This window comes from Mustela lutreola, chromosome 1, assembly GCF_030435805.1.
Source record: "Mustela lutreola isolate mMusLut2 chromosome 1, mMusLut2.pri, whole genome shotgun sequence".
Lineage (NCBI taxonomy): Eukaryota > Metazoa > Chordata > Mammalia > Carnivora > Mustelidae > Mustela > Mustela lutreola.
Window position 1 is genome coordinate 283,191,945 of NC_081290.1, and position 22,710 is coordinate 283,214,654.

The 22,710-nt window shown below is 48.6% G+C and overlaps 2 protein-coding genes across 2 annotated transcripts; both read left to right on the forward strand.

Moving 5' to 3' along the window:
* Window positions 1-7,454: 7,454 nt before the first annotated feature.
* Window positions 7,455-9,897, forward strand: LOC131822732 (solute carrier family 22 member 20-like). The gene is made up of 2 exons (XM_059159022.1): window positions 7,455-7,850; window positions 9,157-9,897. The coding sequence occupies exons 1-2, from the start codon at window positions 7,467-7,469 to the stop codon at window positions 9,262-9,264; spliced, it is 492 nt and encodes a 163-aa protein (XP_059015005.1). The 5' UTR covers window positions 7,455-7,466; the 3' UTR covers window positions 9,265-9,897.
* A 6,340-nt stretch (window positions 9,898-16,237) lies between these two features.
* Window positions 16,238-21,134, forward strand: LOC131815241 (organic anion transporter 3-like). Its single transcript, XM_059146940.1, has 4 exons — window positions 16,238-16,465; window positions 17,897-18,005; window positions 18,615-18,818; window positions 19,566-21,134. Exons 1-4 carry the CDS (start codon window positions 16,354-16,356, stop codon window positions 19,669-19,671), a joined length of 531 nt encoding a protein of 176 aa, XP_059002923.1. The 5' UTR covers window positions 16,238-16,353; the 3' UTR covers window positions 19,672-21,134.
* The last annotated feature ends 1,576 nt before the right edge of the window (window positions 21,135-22,710 follow it).

A 22,710-nucleotide genomic window follows, 5' to 3' on the forward strand; every position in this document is an offset into this window, starting at 1 on the left:
ATTTTCTTTAAGCCAGTTAAGGGGAGATCTTTAACAAATTAATTTTGGCAATACCATCTGCAGTTAGAAAATGCTACGAATTTACACACACACAGACTCACACAGACACACGTGGACATAGGACAGACACAGAAAGGCTGTGTTCCACTCTCAGATTCCTACCACGTGATAGGCATTTGTGGAGGAGACACTTAAAGTTGTTATTGTTTCTTATTTGTTTAAATTTCAAATAAGCTTTCCTACTTTTGTTTTTCTTCTGGTAAGAATGACTTCCCTGAAGTTGATATTTTATTTTATTTTAAAATTTTTAATTTTATTAATTTTTAAGTAAGCCTTATATCCAACTTGGGGCTTGAACTCATGACCCCAAGATCAAGGGTCACACACCCCACCCACTGAGCCAGCCAGGTGCCCCTGACATTGGCATGTTAAAGACATGACCTAGATAAAAGTTCCTGGAGAAGACCAGGTAGCACACGTACATCTCAGAGGCACAAGAAGGGGCCTTTGGCGATCAGTAGGAGAGGTTGAGGGATTGGTAAAAGAGACGTTGAATATTCTAGAGCCTTACCTGGATTCTGTAAAGACTCAAGTTGTAAAACGAGGAGAGCTGTTTTTAATTCCTCAGGGAATTGGATTGCCGCCTAAAAGATATCAAAATACTAACATAACCATCCAACTATATTGGAAAATTTTTCTGTCCTTTTGGATGCATTTAGCACAGCGGTGAAGGCCAAAAAAAAAAAAAATGTTCTTATCCAAGATGATATCTTGGAATATCATCCAACCACCTGTCCAACTTCCAACCATAGAGCTACTTAAACATTCTTTTAAATATTTTGTCACTTTCAGCTGGGACGAACAGCAACTCTTTCTGGTGTTATTAACCCTGTGGGTCTGGGAGCCATCCACAGGGAGGGTGTACAAGACGCGATTGTCACAAGATCTGGAGTCACTCCTGAAGGTCAATGATCGTTGGCTTGGATTTGGAAAGGATGATGCGGTGCTGGGTCTCAGATGGGCCTTTGCTCGAGGAGGGTAGGAGACTGGAAGAGGACCATCGGCAGCCTTGAGTGGTCTTATTTCAAAAGGTACCTGCTTAGCAGTCTCTCCCTAGGGGACAGGCAATGTACACGGCATTCTAGATGCTCCAGGGAGGACTGAGGGGAGCAGAAGGCTTGCTTTTCTCAGCCTTCCAGTCTTTTGTTCTAGGTACAATTTTATCTTTAATTTTTCATTAGCTTTTTACCATAAATCTTAGCCTTTTTGAAAAAAAAAAAAATCTTAGCCTTTTGGAGGTTTCTGCATGCCAGCCAAAATAAGTATCCTGTTCTGCTTGTTTAATTTGAAAACCCTTACTTTCACATGCACTTTAAAAAAAAAAAAAGATTTATTTATTTATTTGACAGACAGAGATTACAAGTAGGTAGAGAGGCAGGCAGAGAGAGAGAGGAGGAAGCAGGCTCCCTGCTAAGCAGAGAGCCCGATGCAGGGCTCGATCCCAGGACCCTGGGATCATGACCTGAGCCAAAGGCAGAGGCTTTAACCCACTGAGCCACCCAGGCGCCCCTCATGTTCACTTTTTAAATGAACAAACTTACCTATAGGAACATTCCCTGTAATGACCATTGTAATGTCTGGTTGTTTTTATTTAGTTACTTATTTTTAAATTTAAAAAAAAATTTTTTTTAAGATTTTTATTTATTTACTTGAGAGAGACACAGTGAGAGAGAGCATGAGCGAGGAGAAGGTCAGAGGGAGAAGCAGACTCCCCATGGAGCTGGGAGTCCGATGCGGGACTCTATCCCGGGACTCCAGGATCATGACCTGAGCCGAAGGCAGTCGTCCAACCAACTGAGCCACCCAGGCGTCCCTAAGATTTTAAAATTTTTAAAGGTTTTTATTTATTTGTTTGACACAGATAAAGAGAGAGACAGACAGAGAGAGAGGAGATACAAGCAAGAAGAGTGGAAGAGGGAGAAGCAGGCTCCCCACTGAGCACTTTCAGCTGTGACGTTGGGTATCTTGGAGCCAAACTATTACCCAAAAAGATGTGCCATTGTGGGTTGGGAACTGTGTGATGTTATACAGTGTACCTTGGTGCACGGAAATTTTCTTGAGGTTCGTAGGTGACCTCGTATTAATCTCACCTCTTCCGTGACCAGCTTATCCTAACATGGAGTCTCTGGGTGCGGTGGCAGTGTCATAGCAACTTTTAAATGCTTGAAATGAAATGACATGACATGAAACAAAACAAAAATAAATATAAATAAATGCTTTAAATGCCCACCAATTTTGGTGGACTTTTTTGACTCCTGGAGTTCTCATGGGCAACTAGCCTTTACCTGTACAAGACAAGATGAAGAAACATATGCACCTTAATAGATCAGCAATAACCGAGACATGTCACTCTGTCCTGGCCCAGCAAATAGTCCATGCACAGCACCAACAATTCCCTTGGAAGCTTGGACTAGGGAGAGAATTGAAGCAGCAGTCCCCAACAGCTGGGGACTGGGGACTGCCACTAACAGTTCCCACATGGATCTTCAAAAGCAATTAAGGGCTAGGTGCTTTCCACTCAAGAATCTGGCAGTCTAATAGCCTAGAGGCTTGCCTCTGGGCAGACCCACTCGTGAGCACAGTTGGGCCCTGGACGGAATCGTCTGCTAGCTCAGCCTGACCCGTCCTGCATCCAAAGGCCAGTTAGACCAGGAGCTCAGAACCGAGAGGAACTTACAGGTAAAGAAAAAGAACTCAAAAAAGAGGTTTTAGGGTAGCACACCTTGCTTCTTGCTGTCCCCAAATGCCATCAGAAACTTGGCTTTGGGACATCAGGCTGCCTCAGTTGGTAGTGTCCTATGTTCAAGCCCCATGTTGTGCGTGGAGCCTACTTTAAAAAAAAAAGAAAAAGAAAGAAAAAGGAGTTTGGCTTTGGATTCTGTTACTCCTGCCAAATTAAATTTGAAGATCTAATTGGCTTTATTCGATGATTCATGACTTGGGCAGCATCCCTCCTAGCAAACAGAAAAGAGCTCCAAGGAGCTGTACAAAATGGAAAACTTCTTAAGGCAAAAGGAAAACAGCTTTTTTAAGGCAGCAACATCGAAGTCACAAATGGAAGAAAGGATTAATACAGTCCCCTTCCTTTGGGCAGAAGGACAGAGGTCTCTCTAGCAGACGACCTCACTAGTGCGGATCAGGAAATGCTACACTAATTGGTTTAAAATTCCACTCCTAGGAGATGCTAAAACTGCAATTAGGCAATTAGGTAATAAGTCTTGCTTGGCTGGAGTGGGATTTAGCACAAGTGACTCTATCTGGGGAAAGCTGTTTTTTCCCCTTTTTTTATAGTTTTAAAAACAAATCTGTTGTAAACATCTGTAATTTTTATTTTTAAAGAAAATGTAAAATCTTGATTCTCAATCCTGGAATCACTTTCATGCTTTAAAAAACAAAACAAAACAACAACAACAACAAAAAAAACCAGTGCAGGGGCACTTGGGTGGCTCAGTGGGTTAAGCATCTGCCTTCAGCTCAGATCATGATCTCAGGGTCCTGGGATCAAGCCCTGTGTCCAGCTCTCTGCTCAGCGGGGAGCCTGCTTCCCACCCCCCTTTCTGCCTGCCTCTCTGCCTACTTTCGATCTCTCTCTCTGTCAAGTAAATAAATAAAATCTTTAAAAAAATAAAAATAAAATAAAAATACCAGTGCAAAAAAGAATTACCAGTACTAGGTTAAGCCCACTCCTAGGGCTGCTGATGTCATTATTTGGCAGGTAAGACATGGAGAAGACTGGAGAGGGCGAATTGATTGTTGACGGAGTAGCCATGGGGCCCGCAGGACTATGGGAAGAAGGGATCACCTTACACCTGGGAGATCAGGGCACGGGCAGGGACACGAATCTCTTTCTCACCTATTCAGGGGACATCCGGGCAGTTTAACCCAGCCATTCGCTGCCACCCTCAACTTGACCACTGACTAATAAAGAGTCTTTTGGGGATGGGGGAGGGGCAGAGAGAGAGAGAGCAGGGGAGAATCTCAAGCAGGTCCCAGTATGGAGCCCAACGCAGGGCTTGATCTCACCACCCTGAGATCATGACCAGAGCCGACATCAAGCTTAGACGCTCAACCAACCGAGCCACCCAGGTGCCCGTAATAAGGTCTTAATTAGACACCTGCCAAAAGCTACTGAACCCAAGAGGGAGCAACCTCCACTCTAGAAGACAGAACAAGATGAACATTCTGGACACTGGCTCAGTCCCTTTGCTTTCCTCTTGTTATTGTTGGATGGGTTTTTATGTTTCTCACAGACTGGTCGTCACTCTAAACTCTCCAGCACAGGTGGCCACCGGCAATCTTTTTTTTTTTTTTTTTTTAAAGATTTTATTTATTTATTTGTCAGAGAGAGAGCAAGAGCGAGCACAGGCAGACAGAGTGGAAGGCAGAGTCAGAGGGAGAGGGAGAAGCAGGCTCCCTGCGGAGCAAGGAGCCCGATGTGGGACTCGATCCCAGGACGCTGGGATCATGACCTGAGCCGAAGGCAGCTGCTTAACCAACTGAGCCACCCAGGCGTCCCAAGCCACTGGCAATCTTAGCGCCCTGAACTTCCTGCAAGCTTGGCAAGGTGAAGTGCGTGGCCGGCGGCCACTCTTGCTGTGTTATTTGTTCAATGACCTATTTGCTGGCTGGCTGCAGAGGGGGGCTGGGCGGTACAGCCCTGGGCAGCCCACAGAGGGGCAGCTGTGCTCAGTAGTCTGACGGTTTCTAAGGCACGGAAAGTGGAGTGGGTCCACGGTAACCCACAGAATGGGAGAAAATATTTGCAGTTTATATATCTGAGGAGGGGTGGATATCCAGAAATACACAGAGGACACCCAAAGCTCTCCGACCAAGATGATTCAAAAAGAGGCAAAGGGCTTGAATAAACATTTTCCAAAGACAGACAAATGGCCAGTAAGTAAGCACGTGAAAAGATGCTCCGTGCCACTGATCAGTAGGGGAATGCAGATAGAAATTACAAGGAGAGACCCTCCCAGACACGCATTAGATGGCTACTAATGACAGGTGCTGGCGAGGATGTGGAGAAATTGCCACATTTGGGCACTGTTGATGGGAACCCAAATGGCGCTGCCCCCTTGGAAAGCGGTATGATGGTTCCTCCAAGCATTAAACATGGGATTACATTAATGATCCAACAACCCCACTTTGGAGTATATACCCCCAAGAACTGAAAGCAGGACTTCCAAGAGATATCTGTATGTCCACAGTGGTTGGCAGTATTATTCACAAGAGCTAAAATGTGGAAGCAAACCACCGGTCCACTGATGGATGAGTGGATAAACAAAATGTGGTGTAGACAGACAATGGGATATTATTATTCTGCCTTAAAAGGAAGGCAATTCTGAACACACTACAGAACGGATGAACCACAAGGACATTATGCTAAGTGAAATACGCCGGTCACAAAAAAACCTAATCTGTGTTACTCCATTTATATGAGGTGCTTAGTTTGGTGAAAATCGTAGAGATGGAGTAGAAGGCTGGGGACTAGGGGCTTGGAGAGTGGGGGATGGGGAGTTAGTGTTTCATGGGGACAGAGTTTCAGCTCAACAAGATGAGTTATAGAGGTAGACGGTGGTGATGTTTGCATAGCATTGTGAGTGTACTTAATACCACTGAACTGTGCCTTTCAACATGGTTAAGCTGACAACTTTTATGGGGCACCTGGGTGGCTCAGTCGTGAAGCATCTGTGTTTGGCTCAGGTCATGATCTCGGGGTCCTGGAATCGAACCCCGCATCGGACACCCTGCCCAGCAGGGAGCGTGCTTCTCCCTCTCCCGCTCCCCCTGCTTGTGTTCCCTCTCTCGCTGTGCCGCTTTCTGTCAAATAAATAAATAAAATATTTTTTAAAAGATGGCAAATTTTATGTGTATTTTACCACAATTTTTTAAATCACAATTTTAAAAATTGGAAAAAATACTTGGTTCAAGCCCCTAAGAGTACAATTAACACCAGTGTCTGGGGGAGTGGCCTCAGCTGCGAGTAAAGGGTTGGGGGTAGAGTTTTAGGGGAACGTGTGGGCCATGGCGCCCTGGAGACCCCACCCAGGCCATGCAGGCAGAGGCTGGAACCATGGCTCGTCTACTTCTGGGTGAGAAGCTGCTGTCTTCTGGGACACCAGAGAGTGGGACCAATGTGGGAGCCACCACAACGCCTCTGCCCCTTGCCCACCTGTGTACCCCGGAGCATCGTGAGACTTTCTTGTCACCCCTGTGTTCTGATGGGGTCGGAGGCCTCTGAGCGCCTGCTCTGGGAGAGAGCTACAGGCTCTTGGCTGCAGTCTGGAGCCGGCTTCTCAGCTGCAGGCATCCCACAACTCATCTTGCCATCCCCTAACCCCTTTGGTTTCAAGGTCATCCTTTTTTGGATGTATTGGACCAGAGCCTCAGGGAGCTGACGCCTTTGACTTACTTGTCTTCTCACTGTCTGTGTAAGTAATAAACCTTAAAACAGAAAACGGCTTCTTGTATCTTTACCAGCCAAATCAATCAGGCCTTGACCTTGGCCGGGCGCTGTCTCGTGTGCGGGTTTGATCCGAGCCTACAGTTCTGCCTCTCAGCTTAACCAAGGCTGACTCAGAGAATTTATCACTTTTTCTTAAAAAGGTGTTTTAAATTTATTAATTTATTTATTTGACACAGCGAGCGAGAGAGAGAGTGCACAAGCAAAGGGAGTGGCAAGCAGGAGGAGAGAGAGATAGCAGGCCCCAGCCGAGCAGGGATTTCCCAAAGCGGGGCTCGATCCCAGAACTCTGGGGATCACGACCTGATCTGAAGGCAGATGCTTAATGGAGTGAGCCTCCCGGGCTCCCAAGAATTTATCACTTTTTGTTGCCACACACACAGCTGTAATGTTGCCCATGAGCCTGGGGACGATAACCAGTCTGCAGGTCTTCAGTAAATATTGACAATGGACTTGTGCAATTAAGACACAGGGAACTTACCTGGAAGGACTCCGTTGAAATGGTCATGTGAAAAGTTTATTCTTTGAAGAAATATTCTTTCTTTCTTTTTTTTTTTTTTAAAGATCTATTTGACAGAGAGACAACGAGAAAGGGAACACGAGCAGGGGGTGTGGGATAAGGAGAGAGAGAAGCAGGCTTCCTGCCGAGCAGAGAGCCTGATGCGAAGCTCGAACCCAGGACCCCAAGATCATGCATGACCTGAGCAGAAAGCAGACACTTAACGACTGAGCCACCCAGGCACCCCTTGAACAAATATTCTTAAGTGGAAACACCTTATTTCCTGATGCAGAGCAAATAAGATGTGATGATATCATGATTCTGGACAGATACCCAGAAGCTCTTTCCCAAGAACCCACTAGAAGGAGGTGAGAGAGCCTATAAATTAGACTGCGGTGCATGTGGGCAAACACCTCTGTCAACAGCCACAGCAGAGAGCGCACCATGGGCTTCTCGGAGCTGCTCCACACCATCGGCGGCATGGGAAAGTTCCAGATCCTCCAGACTGCTCTCATGATGTTCCCCGCCCTCCTGATCGGCTGTCACAACTTTCTGCAGAACTTCACCGCCATAACCCCGGAGCATCATTGCCGGCCGGCCAACTGGACCAATGGGTCTCATGCCCCCGGCGGTGTGGGGGATGGGGACTTACTGAGGGTCTTCATCCCCCTGGACAAGGACCGGAAACCTGAGCGGTGCCTGCGGTTCTCTGAGCCCCATTGGCAGATCCTAAGCCTCAACGACACCTCCTCTTTAAGCTTGGACACCGAGGTCTGCCTGGATGGGTGGGTGTATGACCAGAGTGTTGCCTCCTCCATCGTTTCTGAGGTGAGACAAGGCTACAGCTGAACGCTGGGTCTTTAGATGCTTTTTTGTTTGTTTTATTTTAATGGAGGTGTAAATTGTTCCATGAAATGCTCAAAATTTAAGTGTGTGGCAGGATGACATTTACATAGGTAAACACCAGCTCAAGATACAGAATGCTTCTAAGGACCCCAGAAGGCTCCCTTGCACCTTTCTACGTCACTACGTCACTATGTCACTACATCACTATGCAACAACCCCTACACCCATGGGATCATAGTGTGTGTTCTTCAGTGTGCTCGGATTTTTTTCATTCAGTATGGATTTTTAAGAGTCAATCATCTTGATATATTATTTGGGAGCTGGTTCTTTCTCAGGGTCATGGAGCATCTCATGGCACGAATATACCACACAATCTATGTCATTTCTACCGAGAAATGCACCTGCACTATTTCCGGTTTGGGGCTATTATGAATATCACGGTCATGTGTGTTCTTGCACACGTATTGGGGTGGACACAGGTTTTCATTTCTGCTGGGTGTATGCCCAGGAGTGGGATTGTAGGATCATAGAGTGGCCCCAGATTCTGCTGAAGTTTTCGCTGTGCATAAGACATTCAGACACGTCGGAGGGCTCCATCCTACTGCGTCTCCCACCCCGACACTTGGTCTGATGATTTTATTTTGCCTTCACTTAGCTATTTGCAAAGCAGTCAGAAAATCGACATGACATCCATTTTCCTGTGTGTGCGAGTGTGTGTTTTAAGATTTTATTTATTTATTTGGCAGAGAGCAAGGGAGCACAAGCAGGGGAAACAGCAGAGAGAGAGGGAGAGGGAGAAGCAGTTTCCCTGCTCAGCATGTGGGGGTCAATCCAGGACCCTGCCATCATGACCTGAGCTGAAGGCAGAGGCTTAACCCACTGAGCCACCCAGGTGCCTTTGTTTTCCTGTTTTCTCCCAAATTTCTCAGACCGCTGAATGAAATGGGAACAAAAAGAAGGAAAAAAGGAAGCCTTTCCAGTAAACTGGGTCTAGATTTGTGCTGGTCATCTTTCTTTTAGGGTAGAGGTTTTCTAAGACTCGGGACCAAGTGTTTCATAAAACATCTGGGATAACATGCTTAATTCATCACGGTGACGCTGATAATCGAGGTTTCCGCCATTTAATCTAAAAGGGCCAGTGCTCATGAAAGCAGGGTTATGGGCTGAAGGACAAGCTGTGGGACCATATTAGCATGTAAGAGGTGACAAGGCAGCTCTTACTATTCTACGGAAGCCACACGGTGAGGGTACATGGGCCACTTGCTGACACTTGTCTCTTTCTGTCCAGTGGGACTTGGTGTGCAAGCACAAGTCACTGAAGTCCATTGCCCAGTCCATATACATGATGGGACAGCTGGTCGGAGCTACTGTCTTTGGCATCTTCTCTGACAGGTGAGGGGAGGAGGCCTGAGGAAATCTCCAGAAGCTTCCAACTAGGCTAGAGTTCATGCTATCCCCCCACTGTCCTCAACGGCTCAGGACCCCACAGGAGAAGACCCCCGTACCTCCTTACCCTGCCAGACGACCAGGGCTACACCCGACACCTCAAACGGAGGGGTCAGGCTAGAGCGCTCGCCCCTCCCTGCCCAGGTCCCGGACACCCCAACTTTTCTAGAAGACAGTCCCTGTGCCTGCATCTGATGAGGGCTGGGGGTGGTGACACCTCCTTATTTTGTTCTGCAATGAATTGCAATCATGACTCTCGAATTACTCTCTGCTTGGGGATGAATTTGGAGTCACGCGGCAGAAGGACTTCATCATGGGAATGGTGATAAAGCTGCGTCCGTGGTCTTGTTTCTGCCAGCCATGATTTCCCCGCTGGGTTGCCTCCACGGGTCGCTTCCCGAGGAAGCAGGAGCCCCTGGCACAGTCACTGTTGCTGTAAGTGGCTGATTCTATGGAGCGCTCTCCCAGGTCCTCCCAATAGCCCTGGGTGGCTGCTCCCATTTCAGAGATGACGCGGGGCTCAGCACCACTGGTCCCACGGAAAACTGATTCCAGCGTGGACATTTTGTCCATGTTCTTGGAAGTGAGGACAATGTTCTCATCAGGAAGCAGCTTTGCAGGACGCCTGGATGGCTCAGTTGGTTAAGCAGCTGCCTTCGGCTCAGGTCATGATCCCAGTGTCCTGGGATTGAGCCCCATATCAGGCTCTTTGCTCGGCAGGGAGTCTGCTTCTCCCTCTGCCTCTGCCTGCCATTCTGTCTGCCTGTGCTCACTCTCTCTCCCTCTCTCTCTCTCTCTCTGACAAATAAATAAGAAAATCTTTAAAAAAAAAAAAAAAAAAAAAAACGGGACGCCTGGGTGGCTCAGTTGGTTAAGCAGCTGCCTTCGGCTCAGGTCATGATCCCAGCGTCCTGGGATCGAGTCCCACATCGGGCTCCTTGCTGAGCAGGGAGCCTGCTTCTCCCTCTGCCTCTGCCTGCCATTCTGTCTGCCTGTGCTCGCTCTCTCCCCACCCTCTCTCTGATAAATAAATAAAAAAAAAATCTTTAAAAAAAAAAAAAAAAAAAAAAAAAAAAGGAAGCAGATTTGCGCTCGATGCCGTATCTGGACTGATGATCCTTGTTCAAGCCGAACAGGCCAAGGCACATTTCTGAGAACTCCACTCCCGGGTACAGCGTCTTCTAATCTTTTGCCTCTCTTGATTTTTGCCAGCCTGTTGGAAGCTTCCCCCCAACCCCACCCCGGTGCCGCAGAAAGAACATGGCAGGTGGACATTAGCGGAGCTGGGCTCTGCCCCTCTAGGAAACCTTGGAAAGTTCACTTAGCTCTTGGGATCATTTCTGTACAACTGAGGGGCCCTCCCAGTCACCCAGTGACCCCAGTCGCCTGTGTCTCCCCTGGCTGGGCTCCTGGAACACTCAACCACAGTCCCCTGTGCTGGTACACCCAGCCTTAAGCTCTGGGCAGGAGGGGCGCCTTGCTCATCGGAAAGGAGGCCACCTGGAGGGCCCCAGACTCTGTCCCCCACCCCGCCACCTACTCAGAGGTGAAAGGAGGGAATTAAAGTCATCTCCATGGGGCTGGCAAGGATCTCTTGCCTTAAACGCCAGTCCCCAGTAACAAGGGGCCTGCAGCCTGGCCAGCTCGTACTGTGCGTACAGATGGCTGAGAGCTGCAGCACATCCGAGTGGAGCTCCAAGTCAAGAGCTCTCGCCTCTGGGAAGAGACCAGTAGGAGCTGGATGGACCTCCTGAGTCTGTGAACCCATCTCTTCTCCACTGTTTGCCTGATCCCTTTTGAGACCTCCCCTTGGCTCCCCCCCCTCCTCCCCCCTACCTCGCCCACCATTTCCCTCCTCTCCCGTATCCCAGCAAACCCTGTCTGCTCTGTACAGCTCTGCGTCGGCACAGACCTGGACCTACCTCCTCCGCTCGCCGCCTCCGAGGCCACCACTCCGGGAGCAGCCTCCTTCCCCTAGCCCCGGGCTGGCTGCAACAGCCTTTGAAGGAGCCTCCCTGCTTCTTCCTATTCCTGACCCCTTCTGTTGCTCTCAGACCTATGGGAAGAGCGATCCTATCAGGTGCAGAACAGACCCTGCCTTTCCTCTGCTCGACCTTCCGCCAGCCCGTTGGTTCCTAGCCTGTGAAGCCTGGTGGGTGCGTGGGCTGCTGGCCCTGCCCGGGCTGGCCCCGGAGCCAGGGCTCTGAACCCAGCACCGGCCCTGCCCCTCCTACTCCTTCCTCCTGCCTTTGCACTGGCTATTCCCCCACCAGGGGCACTAGTCCCAGGACCCCTCTTCAGGCCACGTCTCACAGCCTCAGAGTACAATGATGGGGATTTCTCACTGGCTGCGGGTGTGGCGCATGTCATTTCAACTTGATCCTCTGTTTTCTCATCTGTAAAATGGGGAAAATGACGCTCTTGACCTTAGATGACACACCTCAGTGCTATGTCCGTGGCACTCTGTGGTGTCACCTGCCCAGAGGAGCCTTCTCTGGCCACCCTATTTACAAGGACAGCCCCTCTGACGTTCCCTGTTCTTCTCTGCTCCGCGCTGTTCTGTGGCCTCTGACGGTCTGTGTGTTTTACCTACGTTTCTTCCTTATTGTCTGATTCTCGCGCAGTGGCCAGGACAGAGGGTGCGGGTAGGGGGTCCCATGGGAAGGGACAAGGGAGCTCCCGGTCGAGGCCTCAGCACTTGGCACCTGCCTGGCCCATGGGGGTCTGAGAGGGGGTAGAAGAGAATGAGTGTGGGGTCGAGGGTCCCTTGGAACACTGGAGGCGCTGCTCACACTCCCTCCCCCATGGGGCAGGGACCAGAAGCCACACGCAGATGCTCATCACAGCCCCATCTGGAAACAGCTGTACTTCAACAAGGAACGGAGCCAAGAGGCAAAGAATAAACCCTCCTTCCCTAGGGGAATCTAGGCCTCGGCAACTCGTGTGGGGAGGGGCGGGGGCAAGGCGGGAGTCCCTTCCCAAGGCCTTTCCTAAGGATGTGGGGGAGTGAGGGGCAGACTGGTGGAGGCCAGCAGGCTGGGGTGAAAGCGGGGGCAGAGAGGCCACTTGGCAGCCGGACCCGGGGGCTCAGCCGGCGGCTCCGTCGGTCCCGGTGGCAGGTGTGGACGCAAGACAGCGCTGCGGAGCGGGATACTGCTGATGATGGCCGCGGGCACCAGCGCCGCTTTCTCGCCCAACTTACTGGCCTACTGCGTGCTCAGGTTCCTCAGCGGGATGGCCATGACCGGCATCATTATCACCAGCCTCTGCCTCAGTGAGTACCCCTGCAGAGCCCTGGCTGCTCCGCTCACCGCTGTGCCACCCGGGGGGGCGGGGGTGGGGTGGGGGGGCACTTCAGTTACCCTGTCTGGGCCTCCGTTTCCCCATCTGTGATACAGGGTGATAATGATTGAACCTCCCTCATCTCATACCTATTTATAGAATGATACCCGGCCCCCTCGAAGACCTTCAGGAAATGTCTGCTCTTTGAAGGTGGTGGCTTAAGCTAGCCCCAGGCTCGAATTCCCAGTCCCCGGGACATACTCCTTGCCTGTGTTGGGGGTGATGGATCCCAGATGGCCCTGTAGAGGGGTGTCACAAAGACCAAATGAGATGGCAAAGTTGCTTGGGATGCTCAGGACAGTGTGCCCTGCATGGCAACGAGCGGGGTCAGAGCCCGCCCATCAACAGGGTTCATCGGGGGCAAGTTCCACAGCGGTCTTGTCTGGGGTCCCTGCCCCTGATTCACCCAGGCTGACCCCTCTCCCTGGCCCTGGGAGCTCACTACCAGCACTGCCACACTTGTCATCCCCAGCCATGGAGTGGACCCCGACGCAGAGGCGGACGCTGGTGAATATCTACACCATGTACATGATCACGTTGGGCCAGGTGGTCCTCACAGGCCTGGCCTACCTCATCCGCCCCTGGCGCTGGCTCCAGGGCACCCTATCTGTCGCCTACGTGATCATTCTTCTGTACTCCTGGTACGTCAGCTCCCAGACGCCCCCTGGCCTACGTAGAGTTGCCTTGTCTGGTCTGACTTCATGTCAGTGAGGTGTTTGCTGGCCTCAGAGCCGACCTTGGCTTGGCTCTGCTGAGATCTGATCTCCTTTTTTTTTAATATTCTGTTTTTTTAACGTTGTGTTAATCACCATACAGTACTTCATTACTGTTTTTTAAAAGATTTTATTTATTTATCAGATAGATATCACAAGTAGGCAGAGAGGCAGGCAGAGAGAGAGAGAAGCAGACTCCCTGCTGAGCAGAGAGCCCGATGTGGGGCTCAATCCCAGGACCCTGGGATCATGACCTGAGCCAAAGGCAGAGGCTTCAACCCACTGAGCCACTCAGGAACCCCTTCATTAGTGTTTTGATGTAGTGTTCATGATTCCTTGTTTGAGTATAACACCCAGTGCTCCATGCAATCCGTGCTTGCCTTAACACCCATCACCGGGCCAACCTCCTTAAGGAGAGAAGAGAGGACCCTTGATATACGAGGTGTTTTCATTTGGTTTCTTTTTCTCCGTATCAACCTTGGCGAATCGTCTGGTGAATCGCGCCATCTGGGGTTCTAAGTGGCTGCACACTTGACCCCGCCGGCCACTGAGAAGAGGTTTAAATCCAGAGCCATGGGAAAGTAGGCAAAATTCTCAAAATGACAGGGGAGACCCAAACTAGCGCCATGAGAGGTATTGAGAGCGCAGCATGAAATGAGAAATGCAGGAGACAGAAAATGTGTGCAACGTGGTGACAGTTCTGCAAAAACAAACACGTGCCCGAATTCATATCTTGCGGTAGGACCAAGAGAAAAATGGCGGAAACAACCAAGGCCCCTTTCACTGACGCTCCTCCCATTTTGTTCTTTCCGATTTTTCTCTTGGATCTCCCTGTTTCCAAGTGGGCTAGCCCTTGACCTATGGTGATTGGGAGTGTGAGCCCTGTACCTGGGCAAGCACTGTGGATGGAGATCCCTTGGCCCTTCCAGCTGGTCAGGGATAGGGTTGGGCTCAAGGCTCTGCCTGTCTGATCGGTCCCTCCCTCCAGACTGGTCCCTCCCTTACCCCATGCCCTCTCACCGTTAGGGGTCTGCCAGAATCGGCTTGCTGGCTCATCACCCACAACAAACTTGACAAGGCTGTGAAAAATCTGCAGGCTGTGGCAACATTAAATGGCAGAAAGGAGCAGGGGAGGAAACTCACTCCAGAGGTAGGCACAAAGGGAACCCACACACTACCCGAACCCTTCCTCCTGAGTTGGCAGTAATTCTCAGTGGGGGCTTAAGTTGGCCTCCCGAGGGTGAACAAAGAGGTAAGTGTCTACATCCAGAAGCAGTTGCTGTCACCAACAGATAGACAGAGGACCTTTGGGGAAAGTGTCTTGTTACACCCTTTCTCAGAAGCTACCACAGGGGACATTCCACCAAAACAAGGATGTAAGCCAGGGAATCCAGGAAATAGAAGATCCCAAATAGGAGAAAGGTAATAAAGAAGGGAAAGAGTTGGACAGAAAACCTAAAGAATGATCAGTCTGTACTGAAACACATGAATAGACATATACCAGAGGCCTTTCATGAAGGAAAAAAAATGATCTTGATAGATTGCTCATTGAACTTTATCCTCTTAATAAGAATTTTATCATTCTATCAAAGAATTTGGGGATAAATAAGTGCCAAGTACTTAAGAAACCAAGAATATTAGCAAGCAAATACACAAAAGAGGCAATTATTAACTTTAGGAAAATAAAAAGCTCACATCACAGAAAGAAATATAATCAGAGTACACGACATGGTTCAACTCTGAATGAGACTTACATTGGGAGAATTACAGAAGGGAAGGGTTAGGTCAGAGGTAGTAGAGTAAGAGGGTTAAGCCTTCATTCTTTCTTAGCATAAATCAATCTAACGTTGGAAAATCAAGCCATAGCAGTGTAGCATTTTATCCGGAAATAGGAAATAAGTATGAGAAGAAACACCTAGAAGAGTAGAAGACAGTTCTGGAGAGGGGGAATTGAGAGTAGAGCTGGAGAAAGAGGAGGCAGGGACCTTTCTAACTACGAACATGAAGAAACAAAATAACAATGGCTAAGATCCCAGACTTAGGGCCATTCACCAGGGTTTGACTCCCAGCTCCCTACTTAGAGCTCTGTGACCTTGGGCAAATTATTTAACCTTCGGAGCTTCTGTTTCCTCTTCTGTAAAAAGGATTGCAGAATCTCCCTTACATTAAATAAGTTCGTTCACATCCAGTACTTAGACCCCCATCTGGCACATAACAAGTACTCAATAAATGGTGGTCATTGTTGACCATCAAGAAACTCTAGTTAAAAGAAAAGGAGAAGTTGCTATATACGAGAATACACGCCCATAATTTGAAGTCCTGTATTTCTCCTTGAGGGTGTGTGTGAAGGAATTGGCCAATGTGGGAGGAATCAAGTAATTGTAGGGCATCAGGAAGTGGAAGGACTAAGGGCCGGAGCCCTTTCTTCCGTCATCCCCACTCTGGTCTTTTCCTGCTAGGTAGTAAGGCTCCACATGCAGGAGGACACAGCTGCTATCAAGGAGACCCCATTCCTCCTCGATCTCTTCCGCACTCCGGGACTCCGCAGGACAACTTGCTGTATCGCCCTGGGATGGTGAGTGGTGCCCCAAAGAGTGACAACCCCCCACCCGAATCATTCACCTGACGGCTGCTCCTGAGTTGTCATTCCTTGGTACCCCACTGGCTTGAGACAGAGACGGAGGCAACAGATCATGGGCGAAGCAATCTGAGAAGATGGGAAAACCTGGCAAAGTCTGGAACCAGAGAGGATTGGGTTCTAGAATAGGATCGCATCCTATCCATGGCCAGAATGTTGGAGACTCCTTCCATTTGAAAGAAAGGCAAACCATGGGTCACCTCTAGAGTAGGAAGTAAATTGCTGGCACTTTCTCTCCTCCAGGTTTTCCGCAGGCTTCTCCTTTTTTGGGCTGGGTTTGGATGTGCAGAAATTTGGGTTCAACATCTACTGGACACAACTGCTGTTTACAGTCGTGGATTTCCCCATGAAGCTGCTGACGGGCCTGAGCATGGGCTACTTTGGCCGCCGAATCACTGCCATCTCTTTGCAGCTGGCGGCCGGTTGCGTGATCCTTGTCACCTCATTTCTTCCTCGAGGTGAGGTTTTCTTCTGGGTCTCGTGAAAATTCTCTTCTGATATGATGGATGACACGGTCTGGTTTGATGATTCAGAGCAGACTAGAGAACCAGATGAACCTTTTTTCAACTGGTTTCCTGTGATCATGGACAAGTCGACCCACTTACCCTCCATTGACACTCACAGTTGTTTAGGAAGAATAATTAAGAAGCTCTTATTTGGGGTTAACTGCCTGCCAAGCACTGTGCTAGTCCTTCACATGTATCAACTCATCTGATCATCATAAGCTGCTTTTATAACTGAAGCATAAATAAATAAATCACAGAGAGGTGAAGTGACTTGTCCAAGGTCACACAGCTAATAGGTGCTAACATCGGGGAAAACAACATGATGGTGACATGGGCATTTTGTCATAGCAATCTCTATAGTTTTCCATGTTTGCAATAATTTTTAAAAAATCATTAAAGATCCTGTGTAAAAAGTTCATATCCCAGTGCCCGGCTCATGGGAAACATTGAATAAATTTTAGCTATCATCATTAGGTAAGTTTATAAAGATATAAATTCAGCCCTCTGAGATCTAGTAGCAAGGGATACTAATCTGAAATGGTTGTAGGAATCACAAAAATCTAGAATCCTGCAAGTGGGGGATGTGTTGAAGACTGTCGCATCTATCATTTTACTGATGAAAACCCTATGTCTGTGGGACAGTCACCTCCCCAACTCCCCGGGACAGGGCTAAATCTCAGCATTCCGCACTCCCCAACTGCCCCTGCCTCATCTGAAAGTAGCAACTTGGGTTGGTTGTTAGTTATTCACGGCTCTTTCTCCAGCACCTGCCGGCCCCGGGGCTCAGACCAGACCCAGGTTCAGGGAACACAGAAGCCTTTAGGGAGACAGACTATAATTAATTGCAGTTGAGATCAGTGCCTCAGAGGAGATGTCCAAGGAGTAAGGGAATATATGGTGGGCTCCGCTCAGTGAAACAGATCAGGGAAGTCCTCCTCGCCAAAGTAGCATTTGAGTTGAGAAGGATGAGAAGAAGATGAGAAATAAGAAGGTGAGGGGCGCCTGGATGGTTCAGTGGGTTAAAGCCTCTGCCTTCAGCTCAGGTCATGATCCCAGGGTCCTGGGATCGAGCCCCGCATCGGGCTCTCTGCTCAGCACGGAGCCTGCTTCCTCCTCTCTCTCTGCCTTCCTCTCTGCCTACTTATAATCTCTGTTTGTCAAATAAATAAATAAAATCTTTAAAAAAAAAAAAAAAAAGAAAGAAAGAAAGAAGAAGGTGAATAGTGGGGAGAAGAGCTCGCTGAGGAGGGAGTACGGCCAGTGCAAAGGCCATGGGGCCGGGAGGTGCTTGACACAATGAGATGTCAGAACAGGTGATTAGTGATTACATTGACATTTCATTAACTCCCTTTTGTCTACACCCCACCCACTGCCTTCTCTCAGACTTGAATACCTTTAAGATGATCCTCTGTTTGTTTGGGAAAGGGAGCCTGGCCGGCTGTTTCAGTTGTCTCTACCTATACACCATGGAGCTCTTCCCAACCGAAGTCAGGTAAGAAGATGGGTCATTGTCTCTGGGACCGAGACTGCAGCCCCTGTTGCTCAGAGCTGGGCCACTAAGGAAACCAGCCTCCATTTGGAAATGGTTTTGTGGTTTCATGTCTCAAAAGAGCAGGTTCAAGTCCCTATTTTAACGTGATTTTGGGTCTCGTAGGACATTGCTCTTGGAATAGTGACCGGAACTTGGCAGGCACTCCATAAACGGTATCATGTCTATAGCTTCGGAAAAATGTCAGTATCCCAGATAGTGGTAGGAAATGAGGAGCTGAGGAGTTGAGTGTTGGAGCAGTGCCCAGCCCAGAGCACGTGCTCAGTAAGTATCAGCTGTCAGGCTTTCCGTCATTATCATGGCTCCCAGTAAGCATCCCCCTGGCCGCATCTGAGATCAAGGTTCCCTTCCCCATGATGTGCCCCCACATGACCCATCCCAGGATCAGGCCCTTTGCCACGCAGCCTTCTTATCTCTTGTGCACCAGCCCTGACACTCAGGGCCTGGTTCATTCATTCATTCACCAGATCCTCTCAGGCTTGGTGCAGGTGCTTGAATTCCGGCAGTGCACCTGCACGGTCCCAACCCCTTCCGTGTTCTCTGTCTCCTCAGGCAGACCGGGATGAGTGCTGGGATCTTCAGCACACGCCTGGGCTCCCTCTTGTCCCCCCTGGTCTACATCCTGGGCAACCATAGCCCAGTGCTACAGCCGGTGATGTTTGGCCTGGTCCCTATCCTGGCAGCCACAGCGGGCTCCTTCCTGATAGAGACCAACAACCAGCCGTTGCCGAACACCATCCAGGAGACAGAGAAGAGGTAAGAGACTTCCTGCTCCCATCTCTCCAGTGTCTCAGAAAGTCCTTGTAGCCTGTGGGGACCAGCAGTGGGAAAGGGTCCTCTGGGGTTCTTGCTGCCTTGGCAGGAGTGGGGGGCACCCCCCTGGGCCCATGTCAGGACCTCTGGGGCCACTCGCACTGCCCCTCCCCCTCCTTCTGTAAATGTCATAATGGCTTCAGGTGTCTTAAAATTGGTGGTGATCGCCCGGGAGCCTGAGGAAGCATTTGGAGGTGAATCCCACAGGAGGCCATATACAGTGCTGCCTAATTCTCCTTCTATTAAATACATCATCACTTTGTATGTGGAGGGGAGCGGTCGCATGGCTAAATCCCTCTTGTCACCTAACCTGTGGCTGCAAAACACGGGGTAGGGAACAAGTGAGTCAGTCTGTCCCTTCAGATGAAGTTCAGCCATGCTTTCTAGGTTAGAAGGAAGACGGTCATCTAATCTACCCACAAAGCACTTCTTTGCAAGTGGGTTCCTTATCTGTGGCTTGGAGGATCGGGGCTGGGCTTGGGTGTGTCTGCAGGTCAGATGGGCTGGGCTGGCCTGGCCTGGCCGGGGGGCACCTCTCAGGGGGCAGCTCTGCATTTCCATTTCACCCTTCTTCTGGGGCAGCAAGCACCCTCCTTCTCAGGGCGGTGGCAGAGACCCAGGAGCCCGTCCATTTCTGAAGCTCTCGCTTTTCCGCTCAGAGCATGTTGTTCTGTGTCTTTCCTTACCCAGAGTGAAGATGGCTCGTGACAAGCAAAGAAACGTCAGTGAAAATACCACAAAGAAAGGATTGGCCTCACTTCTCCCAGAAAAGACAAAAGTCGAATGTACGGTGTGATTTCTCTGGACCCACACCTATATTCTGAATGGCCCTTCCTCTCTCTTCACTTTCTCATGTTTTGGAAATGTGACACGTCTTGCCAAGGAAATGCGGTGGCACCCCGCTTGACCACTATGGACAGCAACGATAGGGCTGTGCTCTGGAAATATTATAAGGCAGATGAGTCATTCGACTTAGAGACCAACGAGAAATGACACGTATTGGACAATCTGTGACACTTGAATATGAAGAATGAGCTTTAAGTAGATATGAAGGGATCCGTCGATTTTGTGAAGTGGCATCAGGTAACAGAAGCCAACGTCCCTTTTTAAAAAAGAAAAAAGATGTGAAGCTGAAGTATTTAGGAATGAAATGAAACATCGGGAATTTGCTTTAAAATTCTAGAAAAGTGGACAGAGTGAGTGCCAGGGTTGAAGCAGGGAGTTCCTTGATCTTCCTACTTTGGGACGTGTTTGGAAAAATTTTTAAGATTTTATTTATTTATTTGGCAGACAGATCACAAGTAGGCAGAGAGACAGGTGCATGGGGGTCAGGGGGCAGGCTCCCTGCTGAGAGAGAGCCTGATGTGGGGCTTGATCCCAGGACGCTGAGATCATACCTGAGCAGAAGGCAGGGGCTTAACCCACTGAGCCACCCAGGCGCCCTGTTTGGAAATTTTTATGATTGAAATATTTTTCAAGTCCAACAGCTTTTTTCTATGATTAATCTAAAACAATGACATGATGGCTGAAAACGTCCCCCCAGGCTGCCTCCCCAAGGGTTTTGTCTCCTTGGTGGTGGCTCTTATCAGACCCTGAAACCCTTAGTAGCTGCAGCTCAAGGTCATATCCTACATTGCCTGTGGATGACCCAACCAGCTCTCTGGCGAGCAGCCCAGGGAGGCAGCCCAGATCACAGGGTGAATGCCTGAGACTCCAAAAGGCCAAAAACCTAGCAGAGCTTCCAAAGAGAGGTGGTGAGGGGCGTGTCCAAGATGTTGATCAGAGCGCTGTTGACATCGCTTGCTAGTTACTGATATCGCTAAGTTTGGTAATGGTCATTTGATATACAAGGACATATGCTTGAGACCCACAGGGCTTCGGTATGGAGAAGAGCCTCCTGAATTTCTGAAAATCAAGGTGTCCGCTGGTTATCACTGAGCTTCTCTATCCAGCATGGGCATGTAAATGTATGTATTTTTTTTTCCCTACACCTACGTTTTCTCTAACATAGAAGACAGAGGATTATTGCAGTGTTCATGTTTTTGTTACTAGCCTCTGAACTAATGATGTTAAATAGAATACAAAAAAATTCAGCTAAGTTTCTCAAATGCTAATTCATATTTTGTTATTTCTGTTTGTTGTTTACTTATTTATCTGCTTTAAGTATGAACGATTAACCAATATTCAATTCTCGTTTGAATTATGATTATGAATTATATCATGGTTTGTTTTTAGAAATAAAAATCCCTTTTTTGAAAACAGATAATGGTTGAACATAACTGAATTAAAGTAGTACATCAAAACAGACTATAAAACTTGACTGCTTCAGAAAACCTAAGTTTAGGGGCTCCTGGGTGACTCAGTGGGTTAAGCCTCTGCCTTTGGCTCAGATCATGATCTCAGGCTCCTGGGATTGAGCCCCACATCCAGTTCCCTGCTCAGCAGAGTGCCTGCTTCTCCCCCTCTCTCTGCCTGCCTCTTTGCCTACTTGTGTTCTCTCTTTATCTCTCTAATAAATAAATAAAATCTTAAAAAAAAAAAAAAGAAAGAAAACCTAAGTTTACAAAGATTTAGATCGGGGCACCCGGCTGGCTCAGTCAGTGAAGCAAATGCTCCTTCTTCTTCTTTTTTTTTTTTCTTTTTAAGATTTTATTTATTTGTTTGACAGACAGAGATCACAAGTTGGGGGAGAGGCAGACAGAGAGAGAGAGAGAGAGGAGGAAGCAGGCTCCCTGCTGAGCAGAGAGCCTGATGCAGGGCTCGTTCCCAGGACCCTGGGATCGCGACCTGAGCCGAAGGCAGAGGCCCTAACCCACTGAGCCACCCAGGCGCCCTCTTTTTTTTTTTTTTTTTTTTAAGATTTATTTACTTGAGAGAGAGCGCGTGACTCCACACACACCGACACATACAGCAGGGAGGGCCAGAGGGGGAGCAAGAGAGAATCTCAAGCAGACTCCCTGTTGAGCATGAGCCCAATACCGGGCTTGATCTCACAACCCTGAGATCATGACCTGAGCTGAAGTCAAGAGTCAGACACCCAACCAGCTGAGCCATCGGGGTGCCCCACGAGGGACTCTTGATCCCAGGGCTGTAAGTTTGAGTCCCACATTGGTTGTAGAGATGACTTAAAAATAAAAACCTTAGGGGCACCTGCGTGGCTCAGTGGGTTAAGCCTCTGACTTCGGCTCAGGTCATGATCTCAAGGTCCTGGGATGGAGCCCCGAATGGGCTCTAGGCTCAGCAAGGAGCCTGCTCCCCCCCCCGCCACCTGCCTCCCTGTCTACCTGTGATCTCTCCCTCTGTCAAATAAATAAATAAAATCTTAAAAAAAAAATAAATTTAAAAGTAAAATCTTTAAAAATAAATAAATAAATAAAATATTTTGATCATACCTGAGTTCAAGAATGATAAATCATATACGAATATGATTTCACATATCATATGAATTTTTCAGAATTTTAATGACTAACTTTAGTATTTCCTATTTTGCTTGACCAATGCCTTAAAAATCTGTATGATATTTGTTTTATTTTTATTTGTTTATTTATTTTTGGTGGGCAGCAAAACAAGGTTTATTGAGCGATAGTGAAGGGATAGTACAAAGCTCTCGAGGAGGGAGGGACCCCAAGGGGTTGCCACCGGGAGTTTCTAAGTCTAGGGTTTTTTATGGGCTTGTTGGCCAGCTGTTTTCATCTGATTAACCCTCCCTGCACCTGTCATCCAATCAAGTTTCTGTCACCTATCTATCCTGTGGGAAGGATGGAGGGCTCCTTCCAGGGCAGCATAAAATCCTTTAAAGGGTGGTTTCCTCTTAAGGTGTTGGGGGGTCCCTTGT

Excerpts from the sequence above, each read along its gene's own strand:
- LOC131822732 (XM_059159022.1), top strand. The coding sequence starts at position 7,467 with ATGGGCTTCTCGGAGCTGCTCCACACCATCGGCGGCATGGGAAAGTTC. Across the intron at positions 7,851-9,156 it reads CCTCCTCCATCGTTTCTGAG|TGGGACTTGGTGTGCAAGCA; the intron begins GTGAGACAAGGC and ends CTTTCTGTCCAG.
- LOC131815241 (XM_059146940.1), top strand. The coding sequence starts at position 16,354 with ATGAAGCTGCTGACGGGCCTGAGCATGGGCTACTTTGGCCGCCGAATC. Across the intron at positions 16,466-17,896 it reads CACCTCATTTCTTCCTCGAG|ACTTGAATACCTTTAAGATG; the intron begins GTGAGGTTTTCT and ends GCCTTCTCTCAG. Across the intron at positions 18,006-18,614 it reads CTCTTCCCAACCGAAGTCAG|GCAGACCGGGATGAGTGCTG; the intron begins GTAAGAAGATGG and ends CTGTCTCCTCAG.